At 45.7% G+C, this 13,984-nt stretch overlaps 1 protein-coding gene across 1 annotated transcript in view; it reads left to right on the forward strand.

Moving 5' to 3' along the window:
• Positions 1-12,774, forward strand: part of Tbcd (tubulin folding cofactor D) — a 167,549-nt gene extending 154,775 nt beyond the window's left edge. The window contains exons 35-39 of the mRNA XM_036198362.1: positions 5,553-5,642; positions 6,288-6,375; positions 7,008-7,117; positions 8,591-8,675; positions 12,521-12,774. Of these exons, the coding sequence (XP_036054255.1) occupies positions 5,553-5,642; positions 6,288-6,375; positions 7,008-7,117; positions 8,591-8,675; positions 12,521-12,538 (391 nt within the window). The 3' untranslated portion in view covers positions 12,539-12,774. The remainder of the gene's footprint in view (positions 1-5,552; positions 5,643-6,287; positions 6,376-7,007; positions 7,118-8,590; positions 8,676-12,520) is intronic.
• Positions 12,775-13,984: the final 1,210 nt, after the last annotated feature.

A 13,984-nucleotide genomic window follows, 5' to 3' on the forward strand; every position in this document is an offset into this window, starting at 1 on the left:
CCCAGAAGATGACAAACTGCAAATTCAGGCAGCAGGCATTGGTATGGGGTGAAATAGGACTCTGCTATCCAGGTAGGAAGGTAGATTTGGACAAGTGAGGTAGTCCACTTACAAGGGCTGGTAGGCAGAGAGGTGTGGAAGTTGATGGGGCCTGAGATATGATAAAGGCTAGATGGAAGAATAGTATGTGGGCTGTGTTATGGGGCCCAGGAGTGTGCCTGTGCCCATCACAGCTGGACAGAGGCTATGGGACTCAGTGAATGAATTAGTTGCTTCCTACTATGTGTGGTTTGTGGTTTCTCAGCCTCCTGCCTAGAGGAGCACAGTCCAGCTGTATGATGTCTCTCTTTAAGTCCTGGAACCACGTAGGTGCCAGGTTGGCTTCTGAGTGAGTCCATCTTGCTCATTTTTGCCTCATGGTCTTGACTGAATTCTCTTTTGTTGGTTTGGACAGCTTTGTATTTCATGAAGATTTCTGAGCATCTATTGCACCAAAGATAAGTTACTTAGAAACTGCCTGGTGGTTTTGGATGTTCCTTTTAAACCAACTGGTGGTGGATTCAAATCAGCTGGGTCTCAGTTGATTTTGTTCCCCTTCTGAGTCTTTGCTCACTACCATTTACTTTGTATTTTCTGCCCCACTGAGAGGATCTGTGCCATTTTCCTGTATTTTTTTCTGCCCCTGCCCCCAGCCTTGGGCAGTGTTCTTGTATTGCTTCTGACCAGCATTCAGGTGAAGCCTGGAGGCTAGGAGCGCCTTTGTATTGGTGCTGTGCCCTGAGGTCCTGCATACATCACACACCCGGGCTGTTGCAGGAGACCAGCTAGTTTTGTTTCAAGTCTCTAGTATCTTTGGGTTTTAGGTGTTTGACAAGGAGGTAGACCTGCGTCTGCTCGATGCCCAGATGGCTTTTAATCTGACTCCACAAGACTTCCTTTTTCCAGTGTGTAGCACTGATTTTCTAAAACCCTCTGCTGAATAGTGCATAGCCTGGTTGGGACACCCTTCCCACATTGCTGGCTTCGTCTTGGGAAATGTTCTAAGGATTTGACGTGTATTTTCTGGCTTATAAATTTCAAAATAAGATAGTAGGAAAGTGTGATATAGATGTTTCTCTTTCTCTGTACTTTTGTTAGTTTTCGCTTCATGGGTTTTGAAGTTGAGATTTTGGCACACACAAACACAGGGCTGACCCTCATCGAATGGACTCTGTTTTTGGGGGTGCTTTTGCTCGTTTTGTTTTTTTTGCTTTGGATTGTAGTTTTTGTTTTCATTTTTTTTTTATATAACTCATATATTAAATTCAATGTAATTAAATTTTGACTTAAATTGGGTTTGCATCCACATTTGGCTACTCCATTAGCTTTATGACTGGACAAATTACTTAACCTTTTAAAAACCTGCTTGTTTGCCTATAAAAAGAAATTGCTCTGAGGATTAAAAAAGACATGGAAAAACTGAATGCCAATATGTTCTCAAAACCTGATAGCTTTTAGATTTTTCTTGTGATTTTATTCATTATGCATTTTTGATTATTGAATGCACAATGAATTCATGAGGCACAATGAAGTCATGAGTATCTCCTCATAGGTGTGATGTAACGTTGCACACTGACTTGGCCATACCATGAATATGTTTCCTTAAGATACTGGAAGAGGAGGGCAGACTCCTAAAATTGATCTCACTGGGCTTAATTCTACATGCCAAAAGGGCTAGTTCCTTGTGGAATGGGTAGGGGAGGAGGCATTTTCTGGTCCTTGCTTTCTTTTGGGTCCTCCATGGCTTGGATTGTGATTATTTTTCCTCCCATCATGCTAAGCTCTAGATTTTATTAGCATAATTTTTCCATAGCCCAGTTTCCCTTTATGAGGATATTCATAATTACATTTAGGACCCATCTTGATACTCTAGAGTACACTCTCCCTCTTGGTATATATGAGGTAACAGTGTCAGGTTCTGTGGACTTGGATGTGGGCTTCTTGGGGGAGCCCTTATTCAATCTACTTCATTGGCTGTTTTGGGAAACAGAAGCCTGTCTGCATTTGAATTGTTCCAGACAAGCTGTGGCAGAGGGTGAGCTCACTAATGACTGTGATGTTAGGGGGAGTCCACCCCAGGATGGCAGGCCTCTTTGTCTCTGCACTGCAGTGTGCGCTCACGAGCTCTGTCCGCTTCATTCAGTTTGCACTAGGCTGTCACCTGGCTGGGCCCCTGTGCAGACGTTTCCCTCTGGTCTCCTCTCACACACTCCATGCTTGCTCCTAACTGGCAGGTGCCTTAGATTGACACAATACTTTTATGCCAGCCCTGCTCCAAACACTTTATGTATGTTAACTCGCTCAATAGTAAAATATTCTATTGTGGATGCCTCCCAGTTTTATTTTATTTTATTTTGGTATTTTCAAGACAGAGTCTTACTAGGTAGCTCTGGCTGTCCTGGAACCCACTATGTAGGCCATGCTGGCTTCAAACACACAAGGATCTTCAGGTCTCTGCCTTTCAAGTGCTGGGATTAAAAGCATGTGCCACCATGCTCAGCTGCTTCCCAGTTTTGAAGCTGAGGCTGGATTGGAAGTAACATGCTCAAATATGACTTTAAAACTCACATTTTAACCCACTGTCCTAGATCTCTTCAATATTTGTTTTTCTTTTTTTGTCAGTTGCTAACAGTATATGTAGTTTTATGAAAATCCAGTCTGGTGATCTGATCTTTTAACTGGGCCCATAAAATCTATTACATGTAATCTTATTAGTTTTTTTCCATTAAAGTAGTTTCCTGTTCCATGTCTCTCTTTTCTCTGATTAGCACAATCATTTCCCCTCGTTCCATTTTCTTCATTTGTTTGGGGCTTTCTTTTCTGTGCTGTGGGAGAGTTCTTGGTACTATTTCCATTCAGTGTTTTTGTACAGTTAATGCTTGGATGAAAAAAAGAAATAAAAGGGCCGGGTGGTGGTGGCGCACACCTGTAAAACTTGGGAGGCAGGTGGATCTCTCTGAGTCCGAGGCCAGCCTGGTCTACAGAGCTAGTCCAGGAAAGGGGCAAAGCTACAGAGAGAAACCCTGTCTTGGAAAAAAAAAAAAAAAAGAAAAAAAAAGAAATAAAAGGACATGACTGCTCCAAGGTATGGTGGAGGATGAGGGTTTTTGTAAATAAAAGGGAGAGCATAGCCAGAGGCTGGGGAATCTGGGAGAGTCCATAATGAATAGGACCTTGAGCCAGGCCATGTCAGAGGAGAGGGGAAAGCCAGGGGACCAAGAGGCCAGGAGGGTAAAGGGTAGAAGGATAAAAAGGGGCTGGTATAGCTAAAATGGCTGGATTACATAGGGACAGGCAGCTGAGGGAAAGGGCAGCCCAGACCCTGGGCTAGAGAAGTTTAGGGTAAGGGGTGGGGTTTACCAGCCATACCCTGTAGCAGGTAAGGACTGAGGGATGCTGGGAGAACCTCGTGGCCAAGTAGGTCTACTTCAATAATGTTAAATAGGCACCCCAGTTAGCCATTTGTCTGGGGTCTGTTATTTTTAATTACCTACATTTTTGTTACTTTGTCTCATTACTGCATCCTCTCCCTCATCTGGAGAACAGCCCCACTGTGAGGTCAGCTGGTGATGGTATTTGTTGGGTTCATCAGAAGACATAGAATTTTAAGCAGCTTATTTTTAGCATTTAGAAGAGTTACTGCCCAAATGATAAGTCTCACAACCAAAAGACATTTCATTTGCTTCTGCTACCTCCTGTATGTCTTCTGAGCAACTGTATCCCCTCCTCAGATGTTCTCCTTGCTAGGATTTTTAAAAATCACTCTGTCTCTTCATCAGTTCCTTCCTATAGACTGATTCCCTTCGGATATTTTTAAATGACTTTTAAGTTCACGTATAGAATTGTTGTTTCTGTTTCTTACACATTTTCAGGGGTTGATTGCTATATTTTGGTGTTTCCATACCTGCTGTGTCACACATCCTTCACCGTGCTATGCAATACTCTTGTGGTTATGACATTTTGTTTTGGTTTTTCGAGACAGGGTTTCTCGATGAAACTTTGCGCCTTTCCTGGAACTCGCTTTGTAGACCAGGCTGGCCTCGAACTCACGGAGATCCGCCTGCCTCCTGAGTGCTGGGATTACAGGCGTGCACCACCACTGCCCGGCCTTGTTGTGGTTATGACTTTAAGGCGTGTCCATTCTGGAGCACAGGATTCTTTGTCTTACTGCCCACTTGCCAATGTTGAGTTTAGAGAATGGCTCGGATTTGAGGGAGGCCTGGGCAAGGGTGGATAGTGTTCAGCAACAGCCTTTTCCAGGCACTGTGGATTTTCTTGACTGTCTAGAGATGGCTGCAGTCACACCAGGAGGGGTGGGAGTTAGGTCCATGCTTCTGCCTCTTTTGGGAGTGCCTTCTCAGTGCTGGTGTATCCCCTGATCCTAGACACTCTGAATCTAGGCTTACTTCCCTGGAGATTGGCAGCATATGGGAATCAGGTTGGTGTCATTGTTGAGAATATATGTTGGGATGTGAGTAGTAACTGGCTATTGATCAGGTAAGGCTGGAGCATGACTGGCAGGAAGAGGGAGCCGGACAGTGGCTGATCCATGGGCATGATGCCAACAAATGTACGAGTAAGGGAGTCATAGAAGCTGAAAACACTTTGACCTGTGTGTCTCTTTTCACAGCAGAAATCTTTAGACTAGCAGGTGTAGCCAGGAAGCCATGTCACCCCACTCAGACAGGCAGAACTGAGATATTCATTAGACCCTAATCCTGGGAGTCTTCCAGGAAATCCTGGTATGTGAACCAACAGATTCTAGAGATCACACAGTTCCATGTAGACCTGAATGGGACCATTGGGATCAAAGAGTGTCTATGATGTGTGTGACCTTAGGAGCAACAGAACTGTGCATGAGTCCTATAGGATGACCAGTTAAGGATGTGTACAGAGTCCTTGTGCAAGCTGGGAACAACAATAACCACATCCCTCAGCAATATGACAGTCATTCTGTACCCAACAAGCACTTTAGGGAGCTGGACAGAGAAGGATTGAGATCCGTGTGTTCTAGATCAAAGTCCCTGGGTACAGCAACATCCTCTTCACACCAGAGTTGACCTGGGAGTTAACTGTCATGGATTATCCTGGTATAGTAGCCCAGTATTAGGGTCATTGGGGATTACTAGGACTTATTGTCCTCCTCTGTAACCAAGACCCCTCACATGGTGTCTTTCCATGAAGTAGCACTTGCTGGTAGGGTCTTTTCTGTTAGGGAGGGTCACTTGGATATGGTCATGCCATAACTGTGCCAGGGTCTGCCCAAGTGTCAAATTCCATGGGTGATTTGGGTTATGGAATATCTTATGGGTAATGAGATAGGACATCTGTTCTCTGCTGTGCATGTTGGGAACCAAAGAGAGTGATTGATGCCACATGGCCCAGTATCTTTTGAATAAGCTGACCTTCAGGTTACTTGGTACCAACACCACCACTGAACACCACTACAGCATGATCATAGTGCTCTGTATTTCTGTGAAAGATCTACTTACAATAATGTTTTCTCCTTTAAGCCACCCCTTTTGTGTGAAGTTGCTCACACTTTGTAAGGAAGAAATCAGGAAGTCAAAAGACATCCAGAAACTTCGGTCGAGCATTGCAGTGTGAGTTTTAAGTGCTCCTGGATGGAGATGAAAATAGGAGGGACTTGGTGGTTCCTGGTGGGAAATATAGTTTTAATCACAAAGCTGTTTAAAATGGAGTGTTTTAGTGTTCATTTATGAAAGGAAAGGTCAGCCTACTGGTAGTAGTGGCATTTGGGAGGAGGATCAACCTTAACAGGAAAGCTAAATCTCTCACTTGTTCACATCTGTCACTTACTCTGGCACCTTACTGTATATGCTCAAAGAATGTGAATACACCTAGGCTAGTGCAGGGCTCTAGCCACATGGGCAAGTACATGCTGGCACAGAAAACTGGTCATGTGTAGGCAATCACATAAGGTATACAAACATGCACACATGGGAATGCAGGAATCTGGATACACAGGCACATGTTAGTACAAAGACCTCATGTATATGTAAGCAAATGTGAGCATGTTAGTATACAATGCATACTTGTATACATGACTGTGTATATCACATGAGAGCACACTAGTGCACAAGACATAGGTATGTACGTAGGTATACACACATATTAACATATGTCTCAAGGTTTATGCTGTGTTCTTTTTGGGTCTCCCATGTGTTTTGGATCCTTGGGTAACATGAGTGTGGCACAGCTCCATGTAACCTATGGGTCTTCTGCAGGCTCTGTGGGATGGTGCAGTTCAGTGGTGATGTGAGAAAGAAGGTTCTTCTGCAGCTGTTCCTCCTCCTTGGCCACCCTTTCCCTGTGGTGAGTGTGCCTGCGTTTATGTGTGAGTATATGTTGGCATAACTTTGAAGTAGGTTTAGAAGTAAACACAGGGTGAGATGGTATGCCTGTGGAGATAGTTTCAGGTGTGGGTGGCCCTGGGGTTTGTATGAAAGGAATGTGGGTACTGGTACTGGGCAGGGTGAACATGGGGAAGTACTGCTGAGAGTGGGGTGTTAACAGCTCAGGGTTAGGATTTCCCTTTCTTACCAAAGAACTCTTTGAGTATTCCAAAGTGACATTTTTTTCCTGCTAAAAAGTCAGGGGGAAACTTCTGCAAAGGACAGTGGATTTTTGATGTAGAGTGGGATGACCCACAGCTCAGCCTCTTTGTCAGAAATGCACATTACCAGGCATAGATCAGATCTCATATGAAGCAGTTTGTCACAGGACATAACCAGAAAAGAAAGCAAGAGAGACAGATTCCCAGGTAGGAGTACCTACTGCACCTTCTGACAGAAGCTGCAGTTCTTCCCCTCTGCTGCATGTCTGATGGCAGAAGTCTGGGCTGTGGCCAAGTTCATTTCCTTCCTTTTATGGACTTTTGTAAAATCCCTTGGGCTCCCTAGGTAGTCATGGGTTTTCCTCCTGTTGACCTGCTGTTCTTGTCCCAGATCCGGAAGACTACAGCAAGCCAGGTATACGAGATGGTACTTACCTATAGCGACTTGGTAGATGCCAATGTGCTTGATGAGGTCATGTCTGTGCTCAGTGACACAGCCTGGTAAGCCTGGTGCCACTTTCTCCTGTCCTCATATCTTCTGATTTAAAAGAGGGGAGATGTTTCTCAACAGCTCAGGGCCACCTCTCAGCTTCACAAAGGGCTGAGGACACATCCTGGGAGCTTCAGTTTGGAAAATGTTTAATATGCAATTGCTTTGCTTCTCTTGTGAGCAAGGTGGGTGGAGTGGTTCAGAAGCTGGTGTTTTTCAGTAACTGGAATATAGGGCCATCAGGATGCCACCGAGTGGATGTCAGCTAGCTACTGCAAGGGCCATGTGGTCTTTCCTTTGTTTTAATGGCCTAGAGACTTGTCTTCAAAGTCAAGTGCAGAGGAGAGGGGTGGGGTGGGGGTGTACAGCCTGTGGGTGGGATTCACAGGTGCTATAGGCTGAGCCTGGAAGCAGTTAGTCACAATAGTAAGAACTTTTATGACCTCTGATCCAGGCACTGTACACACATATAGCCTTGCACACAATTATATGCATGTTTATATACATAATCACATACATACAGCTGCTAATATAGTCACACAGGTATGTACTGCCAAACACACAGATGAAACCATCACCTGTGCACAGGTGCACTTTAAGCTGACTTGTCACCTGTTCTAGATATAATATTTGGGAGGCACAGCCAGGTAGCCCAAGTTACTGCTACTGATGGTGGACACTGTCCCCTCAGACTGATGGAGAGGGGTATTGCTGACTCAAATGCTGGCAGGTCTGTTGGGGTGGCAAGAAAGGGTTTGTAGTGTATTTATGCACGCCCCTCAGAACAGCGATCTCCCTAGGAGATCATGCTAGGATGTGGCCTTCCTGCCTAGATGAGAGCTGCGGGGGGGCCTGAAAGGCCAGAATGTATTTTAAGATCTTTGCTGTCAGTAGAAACTCAGCTCAGTGCCCTCTGAGGAGACTGGTCAAACCTCAGGACAGTGGACATTGCTTCCAACTTTCTAAAACACTCATCTTGAGTAAGGATAGCAGGTAGGGAGGAGGAACTTTTTTGTTCGCATTTTAGGATCTATTTTTATCTTTAATAACGTATATGCATATATCAGGGCTTGTATGTACATGTGAGTGCAGTTGCCTACCAAGGCCAGAAAAGGGTGTCCAAATCCCCCTGGAGCTGGGGTTACAGGTGGTTGTGAGCTGCCCTACATGGGTGTTGGGATCTCTGCTCTTTTGCAAAAACATGACACCTGGTTTACAGAGGACTGTTTTTTACTAACTTCTTTACATACAAAACATGCTTTTTACTTTTCTGTTCCAATGAAAGCCAACAACAGCTGAGTTCTAATAAAGCTTCAGAAGCCCTCTTAGCCTGAGGTATCATCTCTTCTGTATGTTCCTAGAACGGGGTAAGGCCCCTGTCTACTCTGGAGGATAGGGACTTTTGCCCCAGTACCACCAGGTCTCATGGGGTGGAGGGAGCTGAACCATGTTGGCATAGGGGACTCAAATGCTTTCCTTCTTAGGGATGCAGAGCTTCCAGTTGTAAGAGGGCAGCGGAATCACCTATGTGACCTCCTTGGTGTGCCCAGACCCCAGCTGGTTCCAAAGGTAATGCTCTTAGTATTTTGAGGACACATGGAACCTGTGTTGTCCACTGTTCTGAGCTCTGGTCTTAAGTAAACTGGGTCCCACAATCAGTGTCATCACTGCCATTACTTTCTCCAGACCAACTGGAAGGGCTGCTTCTCCTGCCAAGGTGGGCAAGTTCTGTGTCTTCATAGTGTACTGGCTCCAGGTGTGCAATTGTTGGAGGCCACATGTTGTCTCAGCTTCTATCTTCTAGGACAGCCTCCACTGTGTGGGAAGGAGGATTTAGCTCTCTCATCATTCCCTACCTGGATATACATCCTGTTGGGGCTCTGTTCCTCTGAGGACACCTGCCTGTCTCATTAGGCTTCCATCTCTCCCTGGACTCCTGCCCCACTGGGGCCTCGGTCCTCTTCACTGCCCATGCTTGTCCTCTTCGCCTATCTTCGCCTGGGTGTGTTTGATGTTTCTGAGGCCCCTGGTGCTGACGTTGTCATGGAAGTTGTGCCCTTGGGCTCTCCTCCTGGGTTCTGTGGTCAGTCTGTCTGTAGGGACTTTAAAAATTCTACTTATTGGGGGCTGGAGAGATGGCTCAGAGGTTAAGAGCACTGACTGCTCTTCCAGAGGTCCTGAGTTCAATTCCCAGCAACCACATGGTTGCTCATAACCATCTGTAATGAGATCTAGTGCCGTCTTCTGACCTGCAGATATACATGCAGGCAGAACACTTGTATACATAATAAATAAATAAATCTTTAAAAAAAAATTCTACCTATTGATGTTTTCATCCTAGAAACGTACTCCAGCTTACTGCTTTTCTCTTTTTATATTGTGGCCTACTTGGAGGTTATGTGGTGTCTTTTCACCCGGGACCACCAGCCAAGGGTGGCACCAGCCATGCTGAGCTGGGCTCTCCTACATTGATCACTAATTAAGAAAATGCCCTACGGGCTTGCCTACAGCACGAGCTTATAAAGATATTTCTCAATTGAGAGTTCCTCTTCCCAAATGACTCTAGCTTGTGTCAAGCTTCCATAGAATGAGCTAACACATGTAGGCAGGTGGGAAGCCTGCTGTTTCTAATAGCTATATATACTGGCTCTTCACATAGAAATTTAGTTTACCTGGGACTGACCAGCTGTGGTTTAAAAGGAAAGTCATTTTATGCTGTCTGTATCAGCCAGCTTCACTCTACAGATGATCCAGTGTCCTTTCTCCACCATTGTCAAGTGACTGCATAAGTAGGACACTTTGGAATCCCTTTCATGCACAAGGATCATGCTATCCATCTTTGAGCTAGTACAAACGTTATGATGGAAGAGGTATGGCTTCACAACAGCTCAGGGTGCCCACCATGTCTGTCCTCCAGTTTTATTCTGTCCAAGATTGTCTTCACTCTTCTTGACCCTTGGAGTTTGGTTAAACTCTCAGAACTAGTTTATATACTAGCCAGCCAGGTTGGCCTGGGGCAATGTTGGGGCTAGAGGGAGCTGAGGTCCCTGATTGACACTAAGCCTCAGGCTTATGTACCCTGGAAGTTCACCCAGTCCTACAGATGGAGATGCTGTCTGTGTGACTGGTCCCCAGTTCTTGGAACAGCTCATGTTGTTCCAATTTCATCTCTGCGTAGAAAGCTCCTGACCTGTTCACATGCTAGCTTAATGACTCTTAGTGTGTTCTTCTGCACTTCCTTCTGACCCCGCCCCCAGTACCCCTGCTGTATTGCTGTGACAAAAGACCATGACAAAGACAGCTTACAAAAGAAAGCACTTCACTGGATTCATGGCTTCAGTCCATAATGGCAGAGACACTGCAGTAGGAACAGCTTGGAGGTCATATCTTGATTTATAAACAGGAAGCAGAATATACCAGAAATGGAGTCATTGGAAACCTCAAAAGCCCACTGTCAGTGACACACCTCCTCCAAGGCCACACTTCCAGACCCTTCCCAAATAGTTCTACCAACTGGGGAAGGAGTTTTCAAACATGAGCCTATGGGACCTTTCTCATTCAAACCACTACCTCCACCTACTAGCTCCTATCTGCTCTCCACAGCTCTCACCTTCCTGGAATGTCTTTAATTCCTAGCCTGATAATCCCCATCTGTATGTCAGGGGCTGTGTCTGTCTGTCTTTCTGTCTTTCCTAAGAACTAGTCGTGCTGATCAATGGACACAGTGTATGGACTTGCTTTTCTGGCTGTGATGTAGGCCTCGGGGTTCTGCATTTGTCTTCACCCTTGACCTTAGGCTTCCTGCCCTAATAGAACCTAAGCCCTGCAGAAGCCCAGCCTCATGTGCTGAAGTCCCAGGTGAGTCAGGGTATAATAAAAATAATCAGCCAGCAGGTCTCCAACCTTGGGCTTGTTAGCATGGTTCATCTGACCTGCATCCCTCCCTAGAAGATATGGTTCTGGTGTGCCTGACAGAGGTGAGTCTTTCCCACCTTACTGGGTCTGAGTGATTGTTTTCCAGATCTCATGGGGTGAACCTTGCAGGCCCCCATGGCTGGTGTTCTCAGTTAATGCAGGTACACATGGGCCTTTTGGTGGGTTTTACTAGGCTGTGTGTCTCATATGTTGTATCTCTAGTTTCAGGATGGAGATCTGAGTTCTCTGGCATTTTGAAAAATGACTTTTTTTCAATTGTGCAACTTTTTCTGTATAGAGTAGACTGAGGCCTCAGACAGACTCTGCTGCCCTGTGCATAAACTAAGTCACAGTGTTAATGATGCCACACCAGCCCAAAGGCATTAGTACATATTTTTAAGTCACCTTACTGCATCAGTTACTGAGAAAGTAGTGTTTTGCATTTGTCTCAAGTGTCCTTTAATTATGTTTGACCTTTGGGGGATGCATTTTGAAGCTGGGTTACTAGGTGTTTCTACTCTTGACATCTCCTTTGCCCACAGTTAGTGTGGTGACATCGGGTCAGCATGTTTCCTGTCATACTTTCAATGTCTATGAACAGTATAGTCAAGATTATGCCTTACCATCATTTAAAAATCTTCATTAATGGGTTGGGGGTTTAGCTCAGTAAAGGCCCTGGGTTCGATCCTCAGCTCAAAAAAAAAAGGATTAAAAAAAACCCTTCATAATTAGTGTTTCATGCATTCATGTTTACTGTATAATTACTGACAAGTTTACATTCATCATCTTTGTTTCCTGTTTGACCTTCCTGTTTAATGTTTCTTTTTTCCTTATCTGGATTTCATTTCCTATCCTGTTAACTTGTTTCACTGTTCTGTTCTTCTGTCCCTGGTTACCCTGGGGCCAGCACTCTTTCTTGACACACTGCATTATCCCTGGCCTTGACCTCTAGCTGCAGAGCCCTGTCTGAAACTGGCTTGTCCTAACCCTGGGGCCTTGGAATTTAGCTGATATGGTCTTGATGGCCAGCTCCTGTTTTTCCTCAGTTTTCTTTGCTTTGATGATCTAGCTTTAAACTCTGAGCTCCTGTCACCTCCTTGTCATGTTGGGAAAGATTTTGTTCTTTCTCTCTCTTGTGTGTACTACACTGGGTCTGTGTGCCCAAGTCCTCCCGGCCCCCCTTGCAGAGCCATCAGAAGATGCACAGGCAGTGGCCTGGTTGCGTGAATGGCTCTAGGAGCAACAGATGAAGCCACAGTGTAGTCTCAGTCTCCTATGTGGAGAGTGAGCTTGAGTTTTCAACTATGCTCTTTACATTATTAGGAAACCTTGAACATGTTTTCAGAATGTAAAAAGTTTAGTAGCCTACTCTCATGAGGCCACCAGAGCTATCACTACACAATTCAACCTGCTAGGGTCCGAGGACATGGCAGTCTTTAGCCATATATCAGAGAGGGTGGGGTGGGGATCAGTCTGACATTGCTTATGTGTCTTTACAGCCTGCTCCTGGAAGCTGAACCAATCATTGCCTACCTAGCTGGGATGTCCTGCCCTGAGGCTCTACAACAAGCTTTACCATCATGGAAACTTGGTGCCACAGACTTCTGAGAAAGGTGGCACATGCTGTTAGATGGATTGGGAAGCCATCCACAGAGAGCAGTAACTTCATGCATGCTGTCCTCTGGTGGCCTGGACTGCCTGTACTCTTGCTGTTCTAACACGATGTGCTTTCTATTAAATCATGTACCACACAGCCCAGCCTCTGTCTATTTCTGGGACTTACGTGAAGATCCACTGTGGGCTCTACTCCCAGTGCTTTGCTGTGTTTTAGGCACAGAGTAATTTGTGTAGCATGATGGGTGTCTCACACTGGTGGAGATTATGAAGTGCTGGGCAGATGCAGTGGCAGGCAGCTCCCCTCTCACATGCTAAGCCAGTCAAATCACCAGCTATACTACAAAGGTCTGAGCAAGAGATCATCAGAATCCAGCCTGAGGCCTGGATCCTCTGCACTTCCTGTCCCAGGGCCTGCATGCCTACCTGTCCTGCTGTGGTAGCCCTGTGCCTGCCTGTTTGACCTCTCTGTATTCCAGGCCTGGGAAGGACTGCTGGCATTGCTCATTAAGCTTCAGCCCCAGATGAAGGGGGTGCCTCTCATCTCTATAGAGTTGAGGCTGAACAGATTTGATAACTGCTCTTACAAAGGTGAAGGGGCCAGGCCCACAAGCCAAGGCCTATAATAGTCTGTGTTCACTTATTTAACAGCCTGCATCTCATGGAACTAGACTTAATAACACATAGGCTGCTCCCTTTATTGAGAGTCACTTTCTAGGCCTGGGTCTGCAGGAGGTTTGTTGTGCTGACCCGGTGTCAGGGACCTCCACCTGAGGCCTGGCTCATACTTCATTCCAGCCTTGCACACCTCTCTCCTAGATTCAGAATTTTCTGTTTGTGAGCAGAAGAAAGCCTAGCTGAGATAACCTGATGAGATAGGCTTCGCTGTCATATCTTGATGACATTCTTGAGATTTAATGATCGAAGTAAAGGATTTTGTCCTGGCCAGCCACTTCTGCCTGCAGATCCCACCCACAGACAACTGTTCCCACTGAGTGCCTGGAGGGGTTTCCACTGAATTACTTAGAGGGAGCCCTCCACTTAAGGCATCATAACAGCTGAGGTGGCCAGGACAGTCCATCAGGTTAGCAATGCTGGGTGATAAGGAGGACAGGCTCAGCAATAGCAAGTTGTGTGTGTATGTGTGTGTGTAAAGGGGCATGCTTGGGCAGGAGGCCAATTAGGTGTATGTGCTCACAGAGGAGTGCATGCCTGCCCTGCTGTGAACCCTGCAAGCTAAAGAGCAGGAAGAAAGCAGATAAGGGCTCTCTGCCCAAGGCCATGTTCCTAGGGTTTAGTAATGAAGTTTGGGTCTAGCTAGGGTGGAGTAGATAAAAGGCCACAAGGAA

Source organism: Onychomys torridus, chromosome 8, assembly GCF_903995425.1.
Source record: "Onychomys torridus chromosome 8, mOncTor1.1, whole genome shotgun sequence".
Classification (NCBI taxonomy): domain Eukaryota; kingdom Metazoa; phylum Chordata; class Mammalia; order Rodentia; family Cricetidae; genus Onychomys; species Onychomys torridus.